Source organism: Rhamphochromis longiceps, linkage group LG10 (genome assembly GCF_057381845.1).
Source record: "Rhamphochromis longiceps isolate RC_006_pf linkage group LG10, R_longiceps_female_GT1.1, whole genome shotgun sequence".
Taxonomy (NCBI): Eukaryota; Metazoa; Chordata; class Actinopteri; order Cichliformes; family Cichlidae; genus Rhamphochromis; species Rhamphochromis longiceps.
Window position 1 is genome coordinate 10046132 of NC_140566.1, and position 23502 is coordinate 10069633.

The following is a 23502-nucleotide window of genomic DNA, read 5'->3' on the forward strand; positions in this document are numbered from 1 at the left end:
GTCAGTAATTTGCACCAGAGGTACACTTCAACTGTGAGAGACAGAATGTGAAAAAAAAAAAAAAATCCATGAATTCACATGGTAGGATTTGTAAAGAATTTATTCGTAAATTAGGGTGGAAAATAAGTATTTGGTCACCTCAAACAAGGAAAATCTCTGGCTCTCACAGACCTGTAACGTCTTCTGTAAGAAGCTTTTCTGTCCCCCACTCGTTACCTGTATGAATGGCACCTGTTTGAACTCATCATCTGTATAAAAGACACCTGTCCACAGCCTCAAACAGTCAGACTCCAAACTCCGCCATGGCCAAGACCAAAGAGCTTTCGAAGGACACCAGGAAAAGTATTGTAGACCTGCACCAGACTGGGAAGAGTGAATCTACAATAGACAAGCAGCTTGGTGTGAAAAAATCAACTGTGGGAGCAATCATCAGAAAATGGAAGACATACAAGACCACTGATAATCTCCCTCGATCTGGGGCTCCACGCAAGATCTCATCCCGTGGGGTCAAAATGATCATGAGAACGGTGAGCAAAGATCCCAGAACCACACGGGGGGAGCTGGTGAATGACCTGCAGAGAGCTGGGACCAAAGTAACAAAGGTCACCATCAGTAACACACTACAACGGCAGGGAATCAAATCCCGCAGTGCCAGACGTGTTCCGCTGCTGAAGCCAGTGCATGTCCAGGCCCGTCTGAAGTTTGCCAGAGAGCACATGGATGATACAGCAGAGGATTGGGAGAATGTCATGTGGTCAGATGAAACCAAAGTAGAACTTTTTGGTATAAACTCAACTCGTCGTGTTTGGAGGAAGAAGAATACTGAGTTGCATCCCAAGAACACCATACCTACTGTGAAGCATGGGGGTGGAAACATCATGCTATGGGGCTGTTTTTCTGCCAAGGGGACAGGACGACTGATCCGTGTTAAGGACAGAATGAATGGGGCCATGCATCGTGAGATTTTGAGCCAAAACCTCCTTCCATCAGTGAGAACTTTGAAGATGAAACGAAGCTGGGTCTTCCAACATGACAATGATCCAAAACACACCGCCCGGGCAACAAAGGAGTGGCTCCGTAAGAAGCATTTGAAAGTCCTGGAGTGGCCTAGCCAGTCTCCAGACCTCAACCCCATAGAAAATCTGTGGCGGGAGTTGAAAGTCCGTGTTGCTCGGCGACAGCCCCAAAACATCACTGCTCTCGAGAAGATCTGCATGGAGGAATGGGCCAAAATATCAGCTACTGTGTGTGCAAACCTGGTAAAGACCTATAGTAAACGTTTGACCTCTGTTATTGCCAACAAAGGTTATGTTACAAAGTATTGAGTTGTATTTTTGTTATTGACCAAATACTTATTTTCCACCCTGATTTATGAATAAATTCTTTACAAATCCTACCATGTGGATTCATGGATTTTTTTTTCACATTCTGTCTCTCACAGTTGAAGTGTACCTCTGGTGCAAATTACTGACCTCTGTCATCATTTTAGGTGGGGGAACTTGCACAATCGGTGGCTGACTAAATACTTTTTTGCCCCACTGTATATAATGAACTGCATTCGGTTTAAAGATACACAAAACATTTAAAAGGAAAAATGACAACACAAGAGGACAAAAAGCTTTATTCTAAATTTCATTTATTGGTGAAAGGAAGACTTTAAGCAGCAAGATCTCATGAACAAACTGGGCAAGGCACTGTCTGTCAATGGTTTTATAAGTCAACATTATTTTCCTTTTTGAGACAAGACAAGCATCTTTTAATGAGTTATCACCTATGATGACTAAATTTCAAATTAGGCTGCTAACACACAAACTTTGGGGTAAAACACAAACTGCAAGGATCACAAAAGTTACTATTCAAGGCATGTAAAGGAATCTGTAGCAGCAATCCTTTGATCTGTTTTCATGGCACATAAAATAAGTAAAACTACACTGCTGATCAAAATGTGTCTTTTTTTCTTTCATTAAAAGACATCAAAATAAAATAATCAGAAATATTTATCACTAAAATAAATTTGGGCTTAATTTGAAATGTGAAAAAGAAATCAAATACTAATTTCTAAAAAAAAAGGTTCAATGGTTTAACGCACCCTTAAAAGAATGTCCTGTACCATCTGGTTCTTCCACTTACAAAACGCTGTCTTTAAAAAATGCTGTTCCTTTGAAAACAGGTATTGTTGACAAGTACTCCTAGTTTTCTACATTACAAAAATATCCTAAGGTGTGTCTCTCTTAGACCTTACATAATTGTATCACATTTGAAAAATCCCAAATACAAAAACACACAAATGTCATTAAATACATACAGTATATAAAAATGCATGCTTCGGAGAATGTGCCCATGTGGGACAGTATAATTTGACTCACTTGTAAAAAGGTAAACTGATTTTTCCAGTGCATGTCTGACGAAATTGTTTTATTTTACGCATTGCTTGTTTTAAGATTAAACTACAGCTTTCACCTTTACAGATGACTATGTGTTTAACAATAGAAGCCAACTTCACAAGTTACAATTACCATTACTGTACTGGGTAAAACAATAATCACTATAATAACCAAAAAACATCCTCAGTGATAAGTAAAAGAGCAAAGACTTGATGATGATGGTTAAAAAAATATTTTAATGGTTAAATGCAGCTGATAATTTCTACAAATTTCAATCAGATTTAATTTGCAGGTCAAATTTCAGCCTTGCTTCTTTCTTCAGCGTATGTAGGTCAGCATATGTAGATGTGCATATCAGTGCTACCTTCTCTTTTGATGTCTAAGCATGAGGAAAAAACAAGTTGCAGCGTATACGTTAAACTAAATTTGGATTCTTCAAACAACTGGATTGTTACAACATATGAGATTTGCAAATGACATACCAAGTTTATTCCGTCTCTAGGCACAGTTAGACATTTGTTTGCTTAAGCTTCAACAGCAAGTTCTACACTTTCAGCCACACAGCTGAAAGTGTAGAACTGAAAATGCAAAAAAAAAAAAGACAAAAATCCTTAGATCCTTCATATCACATTGCCAGTAGGCTGTAAATACTGTGACTTTTAACTGCTGGATGATTCTGAGCGCAGTAAAATTAGTAAATAAACTGTGAATTTTCAAAATAATAATAATGATAGAAAATATTAATAATACTGCTGCTGTTTTTTGTTCCATACAAACAATTTATTTATATTATTTGCATTTGCTCGTATAGATTGCAGTGCAATTAATTTTAAACTGCAGAAAAGCATTATTTTTCTAAAAAAAAATTAAAAATATCCAGCTTGCTGTAAAGAATCAAGTGCAAATGGCTTATGGCACAATTTGGATTTGTGAATGGCACAAAATTAAATGGATTTCTACAGCTTTTATTTAGAAATGATGATATAAAAATGTGAAAGAGATAAAACAAACTAAAAGTTGCTTGCTCAATGTGTCATGAAATGAGGCGTGAGCCCGTTACTAATATGCTACACATACCCCTAGTGAGGAATGTACTAATAAAATACAGTATGTCCCTTTTCAACCAGTGACTTGTCTAAAATTCAAAGTAAGAAATGGTAACAAACAGAACCTTCCAGATCCACATTTGTACAACATGCTGTGCTTTTGCAGCAACGTCATTTGGTGGATCTGACTTTATTTGGGTACAGAGAAAACAGCTAAAGTGAGGCAGGACTGCAGTCCAGGCAGAAAGGCCCAGCTCTGTGGGCTTTTGCGTTGGTGAATGCAGACATCACATGCATTCAAACTCATCGATACGCTGTTTGGTGTTTCCTGACCGGATCTGCCTGAGGGTCTTGTACTTGTCACGTCCTGCTCGCATGTTGTCTGCATGAATGATGTCATTTGCCGTTTTCTTGCTCTCATCCCGGGCGTTGGCCAGCTCTGAGCTTAAAGCCTGGAAAGAAGGGTACAAGTATTATAAAATTACAGTTAACATGTGCGACTCGTTGTGTAATGTCATGGTGTTTTACCCATGTTCTTGCATCAACCAGTAAGTCACTTAATTGGCTCAAAATTGACATTCTCACTTATTTCTGCTTTTTAAAACCTGTTTTTCAAAGGGATTCAGACTTAAATGAGGGGATTACTCTTACCTGGATCAACTTCATTATTCTACTTTAAAACAAGAATCCCTAGCTGACTGTGTGTTCTTACGAGATGTAATCATAATGTTCCTTCACTTTGCCAATACAATATCAAAAAGAATTATATTTGATTTATATCCTCCCATTTCCTTCTGCAGGCCACCTCTGTCAGCATATTTTGATCCCTGTTTTTGCCTTGTGGCACCATCAGACAGTGCAACCATGAGTGCATTTCTCTAAAGATGCTCCCACAGACATCTCAGATTGTTATGGTAGAAATCAGCATCTGTCAGACCCTGAGTGACCAAATTCCCAGTGCTCAACCCCATCAAAGTTAAAAATAATGAGAAGCATGCTACTAGTTTCCCTCCTGCTCTGATACCTTCAGGCTCCGACACTGTGGACTTCCTTCCTTGCTCCTTTTTTCTGGGTTCTACAGAAGTTGATGTTTATTCTCAAGTTCACAAGTTTACAACTCCACGATAAAATGCAGAACCACTGTGGTCAGAAGCGGACTTTGACTGAACATTCAAAAACAGCAGACCACCCTGGGAAGACTGCTGTGCATGACAAACTGGTTTGAATCTATTTGAATCACGATTTTTAAGGGTAAAAATGTATGAAATCTTTACATCTGACTGTAATAATGAAGCTGTATGACACATACACGTATCTACATACAGTCATCTGACTGCTTTAGTAGCATGACTTAATTATGCGCATTCTTTATTTTTAGTTGACTAAAGCTACTTAAAATTGTGTCAACAGTAGTCAAAGAAACAACCAAAAAAATACTTAGATACTAATCAATACTAGAAAATACTGGATTAAATACTCATTTGCAACAGTATCAGTACCAAAAGTGTTGGCTTCGCCTTCTCAATCTGACACACAACTTCACACAGTACTGCTTTCCCTTTAATGCTTCACAAATACAGACAAGCAGGCACGCAGCCCCTCCCCACACTAGCAGCTGAAGTATTTGGCATTCACAACACCGAACAGCACTTTGGGAGGAAGTTCAAGAGGCCAGTAAAGCTCCCATTTCAACAAAACTGAAGCATTAAACAGTGTAAAAACTAACTTGGCTTCCAAATGTTCTACATTAACAGGAAAATATAATAATTTGTGTGTCATGTTTCTCTTACAGTCCCAGAGTGAAACGTGACAAAAAACAGTGGCAGCCTACCAACTTTATTTGAACAACGTTTACTTTGTCACTTTATTATTTGTATTGTTTTAATGTTTATTAAAAAAATTCCAAGGACTTACAAGTAGATGTTTCTGTAAGCGTTCGTTCTTCTCAGCTTCAGTCATTCTCTCCTCCTCGCTGCGGTCCTTGTACGTGGCAGCACCTGTTAACTCGGCGCTGGCTTCGGCGCTGCTCTCATCATTCTCATCATGCTCGTTCTCTGCGTTTAGGGGCTCCTGAGGTACCATCACTTTGTTTTTAAGCTCTTCTTTGGTCTTTTCCAGGTCCTCCTGCACTGTTGTAGCCTGAGCAAATGTAGAAATAAAAGTGAGGTGTTTTAGAAATTACCCTTATTTAATGTCTAATGAAAATGACAAAAGTGGGGGGAGCTTAACTGATATTTCTGTATTGCCATTTTTCCTACAGCATGCAGTAGAGGAGAAATGCACAGGCAGACCTATGCTACATGACCCATAGCCAGGCTCTTGGTTTCCTGTTTTGGTTTCTCTCCACCCAAGCTATATATCTTGGATATTTTTATTAGGAAATCCCTTCAGGAAATTCAATATAAAACAGAGTGCTTCTTACCCGAGGCGCTATGAGTCAAAAACTAGCTATGAGTAAGACTGGAATTTCAACTACTATTTTTTCCAAAAATTCACACAATACTGAAACCACCAGTTTGCACAACTGGTTTTTACAAGGCAGAAAATCACAATGGTTTAAAAAGGGTGAACAGGATTTCCCTCACACAAAGACATCCATCATCACTACAAACACCATGAGTCACATGGGCTAAAAAAAAGAAAAAGAAAAAAAAGAAAGGGCTGGCACGCAGGATTTTTTTTTACCAAAAAAGACAAGAGGCAGGCTGGGAGAGTTTAACCCTCCCCCAAACCCACACAACAAAAAGACCCCAGGAATGCCTGTCCTGACTATGTCACAGAGGAGGGGCAATGTGACCAGCACAACTCTGATTAACTTCTTCCTGCCATAGTTACACTGACTTCGATTATCAATGAACAAAAAGGCTTTTAAGTCTAACAGTTGAATCTTTTCTTCTTCCTTTCACTTTTTGTCCATCCGTTTTTTTTGCTTTTCCAATTACATTTCCAAAATTACTAAAATAATATTTTTCTGTCTTCATAGTATCCTAGTTACAGAACCACAAAAGATCAGTTCTCACCACAAGATGGCAGTAAAGCACAAGTTTCCTTTTTTTTGTTTTTTGTTTTAACTAGAAAACCAGGAAGAACAAACTGAGTTCTGCAACTGCATATGCAAATATCTGTTAACGTGTTTTCTATATAGACAGCATTTCCACTATTGGCATATTGGCATATTTTTATGTTATCAGTTTTGAATAGCAAACTACGGAAAAGTCAAGCCACACCTTCTGCTGCCACTCTAATGCTTCTTCTTCCTTTTTCTTCTTGGCATCCTCCAGCAGGGAAATCTTGGAAGTCAGGTCAGCCAGCTCTGTGGCCTAAAAGAACATCATATTTGAAGCATCAATACACACATTATTGCAGTTTTTTAAGTGTCAGTGTCTAATCACACTGGCTAACACACTAACCAGGTGCTCCTGGTTCTTCATCTGGTTCTCTGACTGCTGCAGCAGCGCCATCTTGGCATCCTCAGCACTCTTAAGATCACTCTCCAGGCGTTCAGCCTCCTCCTGAGCACGCTTCCTTTCCTGCTCCAACTCCAGAGCCCTCTGCGTTTGCTCCTCCAGCTCTGTGGACACACACACACAAGAATTAAGGGTAAACATCATGTGAGGAAAACATTGTCATCATTCATTACAGGCAGCTTTTCTTGAACTCTCACAGCTTCCCCACCTTGCTGAGCTTTTCTCGTCTGCTCCTCGATCCGCTTTAACCTCTCCATCAATTCCTCCTTCTCCTTTTCGATCTTTTCCTTTTCCTTCTCTGCAAGTTCTCTTTTCTTCTTTTCATTTTCCAGCACAGCTCTAATGAAAACGAAATCGTTACAGGATGATTGTACGGAAATGTTTCAAAAGCAGAGCAGATAATCACCCCATTTTATTTAGTATTTGAAAATAAAGCTAGTAATCTTTCTATAACTGTTACAATATCCTATAACAGACTGCATTTATTATTGCATCTTTGGAACAGAACTCACACAATCCATGTGTAAAATATTTGTAGGTTTTTTTGTTTGGTTCCATTTCGGTCCTACCTCTCCATCTTCTTGAGATTCTTCTCCTCCCGAGCCTGCGCCTTCATCTGTTGCACTTCAATAGTGTCGGGCTTGCGGCGGCGCATGTAGAGCTCATGGTTACCCATGCACAGAGCCAGAATACGCTTGTTGATGCGCAGCCTTGGAGCATAGAATACAAAGTCCTGCAATGGAAACATTTGAGACATTTAAAATGTCTTATTGTTACATGTTATTATTAATATTATTCTTAAATATAAATAACATAACATTATGTTAACATACAGGTGCTTTCTTGTCAATTGGTTTGATGACAAACTTCTTGTCATTGAAGGAAATGTTTCTTATTTCACTCCATGGAAATCCAATTTTGGGCGTCATTCTGTAAGAGAACAAAAATGCTTGGTCAGCACTGCACAGTGTACCTTTTGCGAAACACAAACCCTTCTGTGGAAACACTTACTTATCATTTTGTTCATAAATGTTGAGACCCAAAGCATCCACTCCCAACCACAGCTCTGTTCCCTTCTTATTTTTGATGTTGAAGTAATTGACTCCGTACATCTCGAGGTCCTGAGCAATTTTCAGATACTCCATCATGGATTCCTCTCTGTGGACAAATAAGACGTCTTTAACTTTTGCTAAAAGAAGAATTCACAGTCAGAGCGTGGCGTGCTGTTTGCACTGTTCTAACCGGCTGCAGAGGCCAAAGCTCAAATGCAGAGCTTTCAGGATGTGTGGTTGAGCGGGTTATACCTCTTTTTTAACCTTACCTGAACTATGAAACTTAACTGATCAACAGAGCAACTGGGGAAACATATAATGAATCTAGGCTGTGTTTACTGTTTATCTACGACAAGCTAACCTGACTGATGAAACACATATGGAAGCCAATAAAGGACATTCACTACTGTCTTCAATAAAGCATATACTAAAAATGTCAGTGGCACAAACAGTACTCAGATCAACAAACTGCAGTGACTCAAGGCCAGTAACAAACTTTCAGAGCACCTGTGAGTCAACACAAAGGCCGTGGTAACACACTCTCAGTTAGCTCTATCTCAAATTCACGGAAATGACAGAAGAGGGAAGAAACTGTAGCAACAGAGAACAACAAGGTAATTCAACTAGGAATAACTTCCTCAACAGTCTTATGTTTTAGTAGGTTATGAAGTGTGTATATAAGCTGTGGCTACCCTAATGTAGTCACTGAAGACTACATTGTAGTCAAGTGGCAGAAAAAATAAGTGTGCACAATGATAATGGAAAGTTTAAGCTACACATTTTCACATCCCCAGAGATGCAATAATTTCACAAATATCCATATTTTAGGCAACCGTCCTCTCTTTCACGTGTTTGTGTGTGTGCTGGGGAACACGTGTGTCGCTGATCACCTCATCATGCCCTTGTGCTCTTCATGCCACACTTGAATCCTCTCTTCCCACTGTTCCTTGTTGAGCTTGTGCTGATCCAGGACTCTGAGAACATGAGAGGCCCAAGTGTCAAAGAAACATGTCAGGAATGTTTCACGTGAACCTGCATATTGAAGTGGCAATAAAGCCCACGTTACCTTTGCGGAAGCAGGTGTTCACTGCTCAAATAGCCTGGTTTGTGGACTTCCTTATTGTAGTCGGCATACTTGGCCTGCACCGCGTAGGAGGCCAGAAGGACCGCTGTCTCTGGAGGGCAGTAGATGTCATCATTTAAGATTCCCTCCTTTACCTGCAGGAAGAATAGCCGCTGTGTGGCATCCTGGATTAACTCCTCTGAGACATCCTCGGGGAAGAACTTGGCACGGAATTTAAACAGCAGCGGGCTTTCCTTCCTCACATCCTGGGCTGTTACCTAAAATATGATCCGACACGGGTGAGAGGGTAGAGGTTATGCTTCTGTTTGTGGACTCGAGATCAAAAAGCGCAGTTCATGCTTGAAAAAAGACGGCCCAGTGAATGAAGTGTACTGAGTACTGAGGAGCTCACCTTCTTATTGAGCTTCAGCCAAGTAGAGAAACCCTTTGTGTCCTGGTACTGGAGTCCAAAGTACCAAACCTCTCGTAGGCCGATGGTTTTCACAACCTTTAAATAAAAACAGCAACAAAAATAAAAATATGAAATATAATTCCCTTGTTTTATTCTGTTATTTAAGGGGTTTCAGCCACAAAGATTTACTGCTTTCCTAATTTCAAATGTATTGTTTTTATCATCAGCCAAAAATAAAAAAAAATTAATAGCCATGAAAATAATATATAATAATAATATATAATAATCTCCCGGCATTTTCCAGAAATAGGAGTACTAAACCCCACCACAGTACTCATCAAAGAGTCATCATTTATGTTTAATGGTAACTTAAGTGCTGGCTAGAGGAAACAGTTTCTCATACCTGGTCAAAGAGTTGCTTTCCTGTTGTATTGGGCTGAATGGCGAACTCCAGTTCGGCATCCATAGTGGTGACTCTTACGCTAATCTGAGGAACAGAGGAAAGGAAAAAAAACTTTTTCAAATATGCAAATAAAAAAAGACAGTATTTTGACTATCATTGTACTATCATTGTATCATTGAAATGATTGTACCATATCATTTCTTGGTAAATAGAGAATAGACAAAACTAGATCTTCTGTTCTTCTCTTAAACATTATGAGACTCTGCATTTAATCATTAGTTATTATTAACCTGTCTCCCTCCCCTCACTCCCAACAGGTCGTGGCAGACAGCTGCCCCTCCCTGAGCCTGGATCTGCTGGAGCCTTCTTCCTGTTAAAAGCGAGTTTTTCCTTCCCACTGTCAAAAGGTACTCGCTCATTTGATTTAGAAACCCCTCTGTGTTAATATACGGTCTTTACCGAACAATAAAAAGCAAACTCTATGCAATATATAAGCTCTCGTGCATTAAAAACTGTGTCATTCTATGCAAACCATTTAATGGCGACCATCTTTAACAAGTGTAGCATCTCAAAATGTGTGGCACTCTTGTAGAATTCATTAAATGTGCCTGCAATAAAAGTGTGCACACATCTCCCAGTCCTGCTGGAGAACAAAGTAACACTGCAGTCCAATTACCTTTTTACTATTTTATTCTGAAATTTAGAAAAGACTGCATCTCAGGGTTACGACGAATGTACCAATCTGGCTCTGTCTCAGTCAAGAACTTATCTACAGGAAGTAACCACATCCTTTGGTGGTCGGGCCCTGTGAGGCATGACTGTTAAACACTGAGCTCTCATGAGAGATGTGCACATCCTGTCATGCATCAGACAACCTGTCTGGTGTAGCAGGATTTAACAAGATCGGTTTGTAGACAGAACTTTAGCTCGATCTCTTTTTCAGGTATCACACTTTGCTACCCTGGGTTATTCAGTAAACGAGGCACGCCTTAGTTAGACAAATTGTTATATCTGTGTCTTACAAAATCATGTCTGAAGTTGAACACATTTATTTAACCTTTTCTTTGGAAAAGCTTGCTCAGAAGGTGGCAAGAAAAGAAAAAGAAAAAAGTATGTACTCAGTAGGCTGTGCAGGAATCCCTCATTTATTGTGCCCTCTTAGAGACTAGGAAAAAAAGAAAAAGAAAAAAGAAACACCAGCATGCATGTCTATTGGGAAATAACTGTGCAGGCAGAGGCCCACGCCTGCCCTGAACAACAATGGTATGTATTATTTCCTAGTTGCGGGGTTGATTAGAGTTGCGTTCTTTCCCATCCATGTCAGCAGGACCCTATTTACTGCTCAGGACACTTGCCCCACTGTCACTTCCTGCCATCCCAGGCAGTTAAGAGCTGAGGAGAAACCTTAAATCTGGGCCCACTCTGAATGCCAACACTGCAGTCTAGAATCGTCTAGACACAGGAGTTGTTAAGCTTCCAGTTATGAACTTTAGGCGATACACTTTTTTATATTTGAGCAGATAAGAGTTCAGTTTGTGGCCACCCTGATGGTGTCTAAGCAGTTTCATTTCCTGAATCAAAATAGTTAATCTTGCAAGAAAAGGGAACTACGCTTATACATTTTCTGCCTAGTTAGGGTGTGTCTCTCATGGCCAGGGCTCAAAAACACTTAACACACTATTATTAGCACATGCTGAAAAACACCCTGTTCTGGCCCACGTGCCATGTTTCCATGACTTTCTCTTAGCTCTTTTTTTAATCGCACCAAAGCGATACTGCAAGAATAAAATCCCAAACTCGTACATTTCACATTGAGAAACACATCTGTGACCGATTTTGTCACATGGGTGTATTTGATGACTGACTTGTTTAAAGCTTTACTGTATGTCATGTGAAGCTGCTTATAACAATCTGCCACTTCACTGACTGTCTGAAACGTATGAGTTAATCTGTGTTATTTTATTTATATTTGTTTTAATGTAATACCACAGCTGAATGGCCACAACACCAAGAAAAGCACAGTGGGGGGGACTGTGGAGAAGGCAAACGAACTCAACAACTTCTTCAACAGGTTTGACCAGCCCACAACCCCCCCACCCTCACCCTCACCTTCACTACAGAGTCCAATCCCCACTCTCCTACCTCCCTCGCTTCCCCCCCTTCCTGACACCATGACACCCCCCTCCTCCAATCCCTCTCTCAGCAGCAAGACATCTCCCCCCCTCCCCCCCTCCCAAACATCTCCCAGTGTCACAGTGGATCAGGTCAGGAGACAACTGAGGAAGCTTTGCCCCAGAAAGGCAGCAGGCCCAGACAAGGTGTGTCCTAGGATGCTAAAGGCGTGTGCTGCTGAACTTGGGGAGCCGCTACAACGAGTCTTCAACCTCAGTCTGCGACTGGGGAGAGTGCCCGCCCTATGGAAGACATCCTGCATCGTCCCGGTCCCCAAAAACAACCGGCCCAATGAGCTGAATGACTTCCGACCGGTGGCACTGACGTCACATCTTATGAAGACTCTAGAGCGGCTCTTCCTCAACCTCCTCCGACCACAGGTACAACATGCCCAGGACCCACTACAGTTTGCATACAAGGCGGGTGTCGGAGTGGAGGATGCCATCCTGTACCTCCTACACAGAGCCCACTCACACCTGGATGGGGGAAAAGGCACGGTCAGGATCCTGTTTCTTGACTTTTCCAGTGCCTTTAATACCATCCGGCCCTGTATGCTTCAGGAAAAACTGAACAGGATGGAGGTGGACCCCTGCCTGGTCGCTTGGATCTCCGACTACCTCACCGACAGACCACAGCACGTCAGGCTGAAGGACATCACGTCTGACACAGTGGTCAGCAGGACAGGAGCACCACAGGGAACTGTGCTGTCCCCTCTTCTCTTCACCCTGTACACCTCTGACTTCTGCTACAACTCTGAATTATGCCACATTCAGAAGTTTGCAGACGACACAGCCATCATGGGGTGTATCTGGGATGATCAGGAAGAGGAGTACAGAAGTCTGGTGAGGAACTTTGTCGCATGGAGTCACACAAACCACCTGCAACTCAACACCTCAAAGACTAAGGAACTGGTTGTGGACTTCGGGAGGTCTAGAGCAGGTCCACTGCCGGTTCAGATAGAGGGGGAGGAGGTGGAGGTGGTCAACAAGTACAAGTACCTCGGGCTGTGGGTGGACAATAAACTGGACTGGTCATGCAACACAGAGCACCTGTATAAAAAAGCACAAAGCCGACTGTACTTCCTCAGGAGGCTGAGGTCTTTTAACATCTGCAGGAAGCTCCTGAGGATGTTTTACCAGTCAGTGGTTGCTGGAGTACTTTTCTATGCTGTGGTGTGCTGGGGGAGCAGCACAGCAAAGAAGGACTCATCCAGGCTGGAGAAACTGATCAGGAAGGCTAGCTCTGTGGTCGGCATGAAGCTGGACACTCTGGTGACAGTGGCAGAGAAAAGGACATTAAAGAAACTGATGGACATTATGGACAATGCCAGGCATCCTCTGCACACGGCCATTAACAACCAGAAGAGTCTGTTCAGTGACAGGTTGCTTCTCCCAAAGACAAGAACTAACAGACTTAAAAACTCCTTTGTCCCACACGCCATCAAACTGTTTAACTCCTCTCTGGAGGGGAGAGGGAGGGGAAACAGGAGGACAAAGGAGGGGGTAACAACTAAGCTGTAGTGCCTCTTCACCTCACTGTGCAATACCTTTTGTGCAATACTTTTGTAAATAGTCAACAGTGCAATAGACCTCAATACTTGAAATGTGCAATTCACTTGTATTTTTATTTTTTATTCCTATTTATTCTATTTATCCCCTTCGTATATTTTATTTATATTGTCTCTGTATTATATATATGTGTGTGTGTGTGTGTATATATATATATAATATTCTGTAACTCTGTAACTTCTGTCGGTGCTGTGCTTTTTTGGAAATCGAATTTCCCAGAGGAACCCACCCGAGGGATTAATAAAGTTCTATCTTATCTTATCTCTTATCTTACAAAAATAATTCTTTTCCAGACTCAAATCAAAGGTCTAATGCCTTGACTTACCAACAACTGTTCAAGCCATGCTGGACTCACAACACAATATTAGTTATTTAACAAAGAATTATCAGGATACACATATGCTAAGGGTGACAATGCCAACATTGTGATGTTTAGTGGGTCTAACATTCACTTTTGTGAGCAAATAATGAGTTTGATTGAGGCTGAATATAATTTAGTTATCAGAAATGTCACGGTAATCCTAAAAGTCTGCAATTTTTTCACTAATTTCATCTTAATGGCATGTTTGTTCAAACTGTACCAAGCTAACTATAATGCTGAAAACGCACGTAGCAGGTGAGAGCTGTTGGGCTTACTGAATACAGAAAGCTGCACTAACCACAAAGAATAAAAAAAAAAAAAGGACGCAACTATCATAAGTAAAAAGTGTGCACGTGTCTTACAATTGTACAGCCACTGAATGGCAATGGGGTGATGAGCAGTTAACCTGAAAGTTAACTGGGGCCAAACATCTGGGTTGCCTTGTCAGTAAGAGGAAGCAAAACTGATGAAAACTAAATTAAACGTGGTGTTAAATATTGAGTGAAGACACAGTGATGCAAGCAGTCTGTCACTAATTTTTCTAGGTTCATCAAGCTTCCTTAGCAAAATCTTTTTTAAATCCCCTCTGTATATTCAATTTCGATTTAACAAACATGTTACTAAACCAGCAGAAACAGAGGTCACCGGAGAGCATTTGCTGCAATTAGGGCTGCCACGATTAGTCAACTAGTCACGATTACGTCGACTATCAAAATCGTCGACAGCTAATTTAATAGTTGACGCCTCGTTTGAAGCTTTGTAAGCTCGCAAAAGACGCAGGAATAAGTAGTAGGATTTAAGAGTGTAATAACGGACTGAAACAGAAGATGGCAGCACTGCATGTACAAGGATGCCAGCTGCAGTTAAACCCCGAAGAAGAAGAAGAAGCTATGTCCCAGAATTCATAGCGCGGCCCTGCTCAGTTTCCAACAATGGCGGCAGATAGTTAGTTTTAATATTACTCTTTCTGGGTCACAAAATAAACGTTTAACATGTTTTCGGGCGAGAATGTAACTGTGTAAACTTCAAATATCTGCTCAGTTTATCAAGACACCACATATTTTGAAAAGCGCTCCGACGTTTTCGGAGACGTCTGTTACCCACCAGCTGGATAGCTAGCCGGGGGCAAGGCTCACTAGAGCCGGTGAGAACACCGGACTCCGGGCAAATCGTTTTCAAACGCAACGCCCTCTTTCACTACTCAGGTTAAACATGATATATAAGTCACTTAGATAACTTAAAAATGTTATTGTTTGGCTTTTTTTTGTATTATTACGGAGCCCCGCAGGGGACATGGGAGGAAAAAAAAATTAGGGAGAAAAAAAAAAATTAAGACGAACTTTTGCGAGATCTCGCAAAACAAACTCGGGATCTCGCAAACCTTTTGCGAGATCTCGCAAAACAAACTCGGGATCTCGCAAAACTAACTCGGGATCTCGCAAAACTTTCTCGCGAAAGTTGAATTCCAACAATGGCGGCAGCTACTTAGTTGTAATATTACTCTTTCTGGGTCACAAAATACACTTTTAAGATATTTTGAGGCGTGAATGTAGTTGTGTAAACGTCAGATACCTGCTCGGTTTACAAGACATCACATATTTGCAAAAGTGCTCCGACGTTTTTGGAGATCTGACACCCACTAGCTCGAAGCTAACGGGAGGTCGAGACCTACTACAGCCGGGAGGAACACCGCTTTCCCGGCACATCGTGCCTCGACCTCCCGGTCGGCTTCGAGCTGGCGGCCTCCGAAGAATGCGGCTAAAGCTTTTGCGAGATCTCGCAATACTTTTGCGAGATCCCGAGTTTGTTTTGCGAGATCTCGCAAAAGTCAGTCTTAATTTTTTTTTTCTCCCTAATTTTTTTCCCCTCCCATGTCCCCTGCGGGGCTCCGTATATTATTGATTATCAGAAGTGTGAGATTCTCCAGAATATACTCCGGTGTTCTGTTATATTTTAGATAGCAAGGAGCAGATGGCTGAGTTTATTAAACTTCACCGAAACAATCTGCAGATTTCATTCAAATTTAATAAATTATCATCTTGCCTTTATTTTTAGTTAGCACATACCTTAAACACTTAAAGCTGTAAGCTAATGATAGTTATTTAAGAGCAGATGCATGCTGGTGCAATAAACTGTACATTTTACGTCCAACGGATGCATGATCTGATTTGTCGACTAATCGCAAAAATAATCTGTGACTAGTCGACTATCAAAATAATCGTTTGCGGCAGCCCTATTTGCAATAACTGCAATTACTTATTTTAAAGAAAAAAAAAAACTAAGTGCCAGCTAGTTTAACCCTGTAAGGTTTCAAGTCACAAGAGAGCTTCAGTAAATTTAATCTTTAGATACAGCCCCACTGACGTGCCAGAATTCAACTTCTGCCTTACATTCCCACACAAGAGTTATCTCCATGTGTTGCTCACAACTACAATCTGTCCAATACAAGCTGAGACGATAAAGAAGATAATCCTAAGTGGTTCCTGGAACAAGTAGGAATGAGCTAGGCTCTGGACTAACAGTTCTTTGACGTGAAAGAGCAGAGGGGTTTTTAAAGAAGGTCACTATCAGAGTGTACGATAAGCCTGGCTTATTTTACAACTGATTTATAACAACGAGAAACATGCATCAGAACATGCCATTCTTTCAGTGTTTACCCCAATAACCATAGCAACTGCACATTGATAATTCTGAGTCATACATCTGAGTCATGCCATGCATGAGAGTCACACAATGTCAGCATCTAAAGTCAACAACTGCTTAACAAAGCATCCTCTTGGTTGCCAGAGAAACGCTACTGCTGGCTCCACCGCAACCCGATTTACAGTTTGGTGTATCTGACAGATAAACTGAGGATGTCAGGGGTAACCAGAGTGCAATTCAGATTCCAATCCATTCAGGTGAAATGCATTTTTTCCTTCTTTACTCAAGCATGAGAGACATTTTAGTTTTACCAAATGGCTATAAATGCTCTCACTTCCATCAGATATGCTAATATGAATTGATCAATTGCTCATTCTGAACGAACAAAAGCTTTGAATCTGGTTCTATTACAACAAACACGGAACATTAACAGTTCAGGTTGTTTAAAGCGACATTTGACATGGTAAAATGTGCGAAAATGTCATGACTTCCACTTCCTGTGCGATTCACAATTAACATCTCGTTATGTTATCGCTCAAAGCGTGGAAAATTAAAAAAAAAAACTTGTGGGCAAGATGATAAGCATATGACTCTCTGACTAGAGTTTGCAGTTAGTTAACAGGAAAATGGAAATAATTTAGCTCCATTATAAGTTTAAAATTGAATCCTCATTACAACCTTAAGGGTATCTTCATTGTTAATGTCACCAAGTCTTCTTTTCTGGTTATTTTGGGTTTACTGTGTGCTTACGGGTATTAGCATTAAACGAAAGAAATTCAAACTCTGTCACAGGAAGAGGAGGGTCGAAAAAAAAGGATCGTGTTTCTTCTTTCTAACCAGGGGAGAGTACAAACACGCACACACAAACACACTCAAGTTTGGGTCTTTTAGAGCCGTTTCCCACGACCACTGTTTATTTGATTTTTAAAATGTCGGCGCAAGCAAACTGGAACAGAGTCTTGTTAGTTTTGCTGCTTCTGGTGAAACTGCTGAGTGACATCTGTCTGAGCCAATCATGGAATTTACCGTCTGCTCTAAAAAATATCCAATAATAAGAAATCCCAAGCACCAACTGATTAAAGTATGTTTTATGCATACTTGTCTTCTTTGTCAGGTATTCTCTGGCACATTGTTAGAGCCATGTAGACGTGCAGAGATTAGGCAATAGCATGGAGGTGTTAATATGTGTCAAAGTGCAGTACAAATTTTCCATTCCTGACATCTTTTCAGATGACTAATGTTAAGTCCTGAAAGTTGCCACTGTACAGTAGAACTGCTATGCTACCTGTTCACCTTGTGTGGAATTATGATTTGTCCGTCTTTGTGTAGATCCAAATAAGCTAATACATTAGCAGGTCAGCAGGGTGGTTCTAAAATAAACTAAATTATCAGTTGTCAGCTGAGGCAAAGCTAACCAAATAATCAGCATAAGATCAAACTGGTCTATTGAGAACCAATGCTAGCTCATAAGCAACAACAAATACAGTATTAAGGATGTCAAATCAGAACACTACATGACCAGCAACAAAGTACTTACGTTCAGATCTTTGATATTTGCCACAGCTTTCAAAGAGAAACCTTTAAAAAGTGAACTTTTGATTGCAGTTTGTCCACCAGCTCTACCTCTACACTGTTAATCTGCTCTGCTATGTGCACCACAGCCCCATATTTAATCTCCTGCTACTTGCATACTTCCAGGTCTTTCCATTTGCCACGTCTCCATAGACACGCTTGTTAAAAATGTGATCATTCCAAGGAGAAAGCTAGATCTGTCATCATTCCTGCAATTCGAGCTAAAATGGTAAGTTATGCTTAATTTTTATGTGGTAACAGCTGCCCATATGTGCATTTCTTGAGTCTAAGGAGTTAACATGAAAAAGTGTACCAGCTCTGAAATGGTTCTAGCGTTGAAAAAAACAGGTAGGAAAGTAAGTGAACCAACCGTCATGGGGTTGCATGAGTGGGAAAATCCTTTGCTTTGTAACAACATGGGGTGAAATTCTAGCAATAAAGCTGATAATTGTTTTGTGCTTCTGAAAATACAGCCTATTTAAAAAATAATTTTAAGCTACTGTTACCTTCTTGATAAAGCAGACAAAAAGCTGCAATTCCATGTAACAGCAGCACATAAACAAAATCAGTGTAATAACAGAGCTGCATTAGGAACTAAGAACAACAAAAAAACTGTGGCAACAACAGACATGCAGAAAAATTCTGAGAAAGGGTTTTGCACTGCTGTAGTGCAATCTAAAGTGGGGCATGGTATCTGAAGACCATGCGAAGGAAAGCAGGGAGGAGATCAGCCAGACTGTGATGTGAAAGTCCATATAAGGCTGCAGGCGAGGAAATTACCAGAAAGGAACTGATGTAAGTACAGAAACCTTGAGTCATAACACGACTTCCTAGGGAAACTGAAGGACTGCCAAAAGGAGTCCTGTAAAGGCTGAGCTTCGCAATAATTATTGCTTTTGAGTGACATTAAGCTTTATTAAATGTAACTTGAACACCGGAAAAATAAACTGTCTGAAAAACTAGGTTAAAAAAAAAACAGGTAATTTAAAACGATCTATGAATCCCAGAGGCAGCTTGGTGGGGACATGACTTTTACTTTTGCTGGATACAGAGTTGCTTGATTTGCTGAATCAGTTTATCTAACTTCCTTTTTTAATGCTCCTCATCTATTGCATCTTTGCATAGCACCTTTAGCTAACGAGAAAGGAAATGAACCGATGAGTGTCACACATCTGAGTTTTAACCATTGCACCTGTTCACCTTTGTGCTACTGTGCATACAGGGTTTACTCCATCTACACAAATAGAATAGAATATATTTTCTTATAGTTCCAATGATTATACTTTTGGCAGTGGCAGCACAACGCGTGCTGTTCATTAATGAATATAAAAACCCCACAATCTGCTGTTTATTTTGAGAAAATGTTGCTGCTTCTTCCTGACCAACAACTGGTTTACTTTTTTCTAACTGACAGCATGACAAAAATGTGTTCTTCTGATTTGACAGTAACTATCATTTAGGTGCTTTTGAGGTGTTTGAGGTTCCCACTGGTGACTGCAAAAGCAGCTACTTTAAACACGGCTCTGGTTTTGCTGAGGTTAACAACATCCCAGCTGCACTCTGCAGACAGACGCTGATACTTAGCAATGGACTAAAATGCATGGCAAGTAAACAATTCATTATAGGAAACAACTTCAAAGACAAATATCTGTGTCTGTGTGGGACGCAAGCTCTTAGTTGAACTACATTTATTACAAACTGCACTTGGGTTATAATCAGTAGTGTAAGTAAATGTATGTGCAGAAAAAAAACATTAAAAAAATGTTTGATTTTTTTTTGCTAATATACAATTGAAATTCAATAGTTATGTAGTGACTCAAGAGAAACATTTTTTCCTCACAATGGGTCTTTGGGAGGTGACTAGATACATTTTCAAGACTGGTACACTAAATGTAATTTTTGCTTCCCTGACCACCTGATAAATGAAAGTGTTGATTATACCATTTAAGTAAATGCTAGTAACTAGTGATTGGTTGTGCCAAAAATGCCTCCATGCAGAAAAGAAAAAACAAAACAAAACATGCTGATATTAGACGAATTCCTCTGGGGAAGAAGAGGGTAGTGAAGGCTTTTTAATGCCAGGATGCTTGACATTTTTTTCTGGTTGACAACTTGGAAAAATATCAAGGAAGTACGAGCAGAAACAATACTGTAGGAAGAAAGCAGGTACGAGACTTGGAGGCTTTTTTTCTCTCCTTTGTAACATTGAATGTTTCCGGCCTGAATATAATATATGACTAGTAAAAGGTGATAAATTTGGTATCATACTCAGGTAGTAGCTATAAAACTAATCCAGTATTATATTAACCAATCTGTAAAATAATAGTTTATTATTTATAAAAATCTGACACACAATCTGGGGATAAACATGATAGCACTACGATGAATTACAGCATCTGCACTGTGAAATGTGAATCACTCTGTAGGCTATATAATGCCGATCACCTTCTCATTGGTCATGTGTGAATCTTTTAGTAGCATCATGTCCCTTTTACATTCAGAATGTGCACGTGGGTATCTCAGGACAATGTGCAGATAAGAAGAATGACTGCACACAGATTCAGCAGCTTCTTTGTTATCTTCTTCATTCAGAAAGCATTTCACTGAGTCAAAGCCCCACACACCTTCACCCAGCCGAGCAGAACCGATGAGTTTGAAACCGCATTCAATTCTTTTGTCCACTGATAAAGGCATCCACGGGAATATTGGGCTGTGCCTTTTATAATGCTGTAGGTCTGGACCCCCTTATTTTCTTTGTTCAGAGCTCCACCAGTACCAGCACAAATCTGTGAGTGCTCCTTCATTTCAAGAGCAGTTATTTTTGCCTTTATTTAATAACCTTCGCAATGTAGCATTAAAAAAGCTCTCTGTGTCTCCTCTTTTGCCTCCTAGCCGTTTGCAGATTTGCCTCCATTTGCTCCTGTTTTGACCATAACAGCTGGCCTGGCTGACAGTTCAAATCCTTAAGAGCTGACTGAGAGGGAGGCCTGAGAAGGACTAGCTCGCTGCTAGTCCAGGATACACCTCCGCAGAAAAACAGTATAAAAAGTATAATTTAAGCCTAAATATACAACTCTAGAGCATTTTAATAGCACGCGGCTTCCACCCTGAATGAATGATTTGATTTAAGGCGCTAATTTTAGTGAACACAGGGTAGGAAGCGCGCACGCGCACACACCTAACGGAAAGTACCACAGTAATCCTCGGGTGAGTTTGAAAGGATGCGAAAGATTTTTAAACACGGTAAAACCCATCGGACATGCACTTTAGTTTATCTTACTGTTGTTAGTGAATAACAACGCGAAACACCCACACCTAATTAAAATCGCGTACTGAAAAAGAGACAGAAAAGGCAAAGTAGCTTCTGACATAACAACATAAATGTACTTTTCAGCCTTACCGTTTTCGGCATCTTTCTTTTCTTTCACGTCCGGCTCAGGCTTTCTATGAAGTTATTAAATAAAAAGAGCAGTTTGCTAAACCAGGAGAAAACTTTTTCCCATCAGAACAACGGCGCCAACCAAACGCTTTCCCGTCTCGAGGAAACAAAACCTCACTTTTTTCCGTTGGACTGCGAAGAGCTATTTTCGACCCTACGCGAGTGGGGGGTGTTTTTCCTTTGTTTCGCCTTAAAGTAAAATGGACTCGAGCTGGATTTCCTGCTAACGGTACCCTGCAAACCACACCCAACCCGATGACAGGACAGCGGAGTGAAAAAGAGGTTCAGGCCAGCAGCAGACTCCGCCTGCAGTAGTCGCATCATCATGGCTGCGGTTCACTGTCTCAGTCAAAAAAGTTTCCCAGCACTCTCACTTTTAGCAGACAGGCCACGTTAAATACCATTCTTTATATGAGTCTTTTATTTAAACGACGACCAGTGTGCTGGGATACTTTGAGAATACAAGAAGGCAGAAAGTACCAGCAAACATGTCAGTATCTAAAACAAGCCTGTTAGAGTGTCCAATATATTCGTCGTCGGCCTCTAGCGCTGTGCTAAAGGCTGGTAACCAATACTTTTAATCTATAAAGGCAGCTTATGAGAGATGGTGTTGACGCAGTCTGCTTTTTATCTTCATGTTTTGTTTGTTTATATTTTTTGCACAGTAGTTGGGTGGCGCACCCATAATTTCGTTGTATATGTTATGACGATAAAGGGCTACTACTCCGCCTATGTAGTGGAGAGCAGTGTGTCAGATGAATCACATTCAATTTGCAAATTCTAAAAACATTTTGATAACCATTAAACCCCTGTGATTTTCCACAATGATTTGTTAATACAAAAACAAAACAGGCATTTCAGCTTTACGTGTATTTTAAATCAGGGTTGAATTTGTTGACATTCAACATAATAAGATTTAGGCATTTTTCACAGTTCATGTTTGAGGTATATTTTTCCATTTCCCCATAAAATTATTTATTTAATAAAATTCAGTAGGCTACATACTGAACGTACAGGACGAAGCAAAGCACAAGATAGAAAGGAAGTATATATCCAATCGCACTAGTATCGATTCTTTAGTATAGATACTATCGATATTTCAATCGATTGCCCCGCCTCTATTGGCTACATTTTAAGCATTTCAAATAATTTCCCAGAAAATCATCATCGTTAATGGCAAAATTGCAGGCTGATATGCTACATCGTTCACAGACTTAACAAATAAAAAGGCTGCTTTTGAATTACTGTTTAATTCAACTGTTGTGGTTGTTTTACTAATGTAGTTTTGTAGAATTGGGTTACTATAGGATAAATAATGCATACGGTGCTGTGCAAAAGTCTTGAACCACCCCCCCATTTTTTTTAAATATTTTGCTTCCAAGGAGTTAGGCTTTCTTGTAATTTTTAACTTGGTCTCGAGGCATAGTTCTCCAGGCTTTCTGATGGTCATTCAAAGCCTTTCTTTGGACATTGGCTCCATTTCCATTCATTTTCAGTGCAGTCCTTGTACCTGACCATTTTCAGAGGAATGATTTTTTATTGTCAAGGTACTTAACACCAATCTATAAATTGTTCAAACTCTGTGTTCTCTGGAATTTATCTAGCTCTGTCAGGGGATAAAACTGTAATACTTAGTGACATACTTACAAGTGCAGCATGCAATATGATGAAATACAAACTCTAAGGCCTCCTCTTTCAGTATGCATCACATAAAGCGCCTAAATCATGAAACTGCACACTGTCTCAGTGCAGTAAACCAACATCGTGAACCTTAAAAGAGGTTTCTACACTGCTTTGTACATGCTCTGGATGAAAGTTCTCAGCCCAGATTGAAAATTTGTGGTCAACAACATCTAGAGGTGGTTGCAGGGTTGCAGGTTTTTTCTCATCCTTCGTCCCCCACCCTCGCCCCCCTCATCT

General features: G+C 40.3%; 1 protein-coding gene across 1 annotated transcript; it reads right to left on the reverse strand.

Annotated features, from left to right (window-relative positions):
• Nucleotides 1-1619: 1619 nt before the first annotated feature.
• On the reverse strand, nt 1620-21820 carry LOC146660313 (moesin a). The gene is made up of 13 exons (XM_085420109.1): nt 21544-21820; nt 9828-9911; nt 9425-9520; nt 9016-9290; nt 8840-8923; nt 7909-8055; nt 7731-7827; nt 7467-7630; nt 7106-7236; nt 6841-7001; nt 6658-6750; nt 5345-5569; nt 1620-3882 (listed from the first exon to the last, which is right to left on the reverse strand). The coding sequence occupies exons 1-13, from the start codon at nt 21553-21555 to the stop codon at nt 3718-3720; spliced, it is 1734 nt and encodes a 577-aa protein (XP_085276235.1). The 5' UTR covers nt 21556-21820; the 3' UTR covers nt 1620-3717.
• Nucleotides 21821-23502: the final 1682 nt, after the last annotated feature.

What these genes read in the sequence shown, in the direction of transcription:
- LOC146660313 (XM_085420109.1), bottom strand. An exon ending in GAACACCTGCTTCCGCAAAG is followed by an intron (nt 8,924 to 9,015) that starts GTAACGTGGGCT and finishes TCATGTTCTCAG; the next exon opens with AGTCCTGGATCAGCACAAGC. An exon ending in GCTTACAGAAACATCTACTT is followed by an intron (nt 3,883 to 5,344) that starts GTAAGTCCTTGG and finishes CCTTCTTTCCAG; the next exon opens with GCTTTAAGCTCAGAGCTGGC.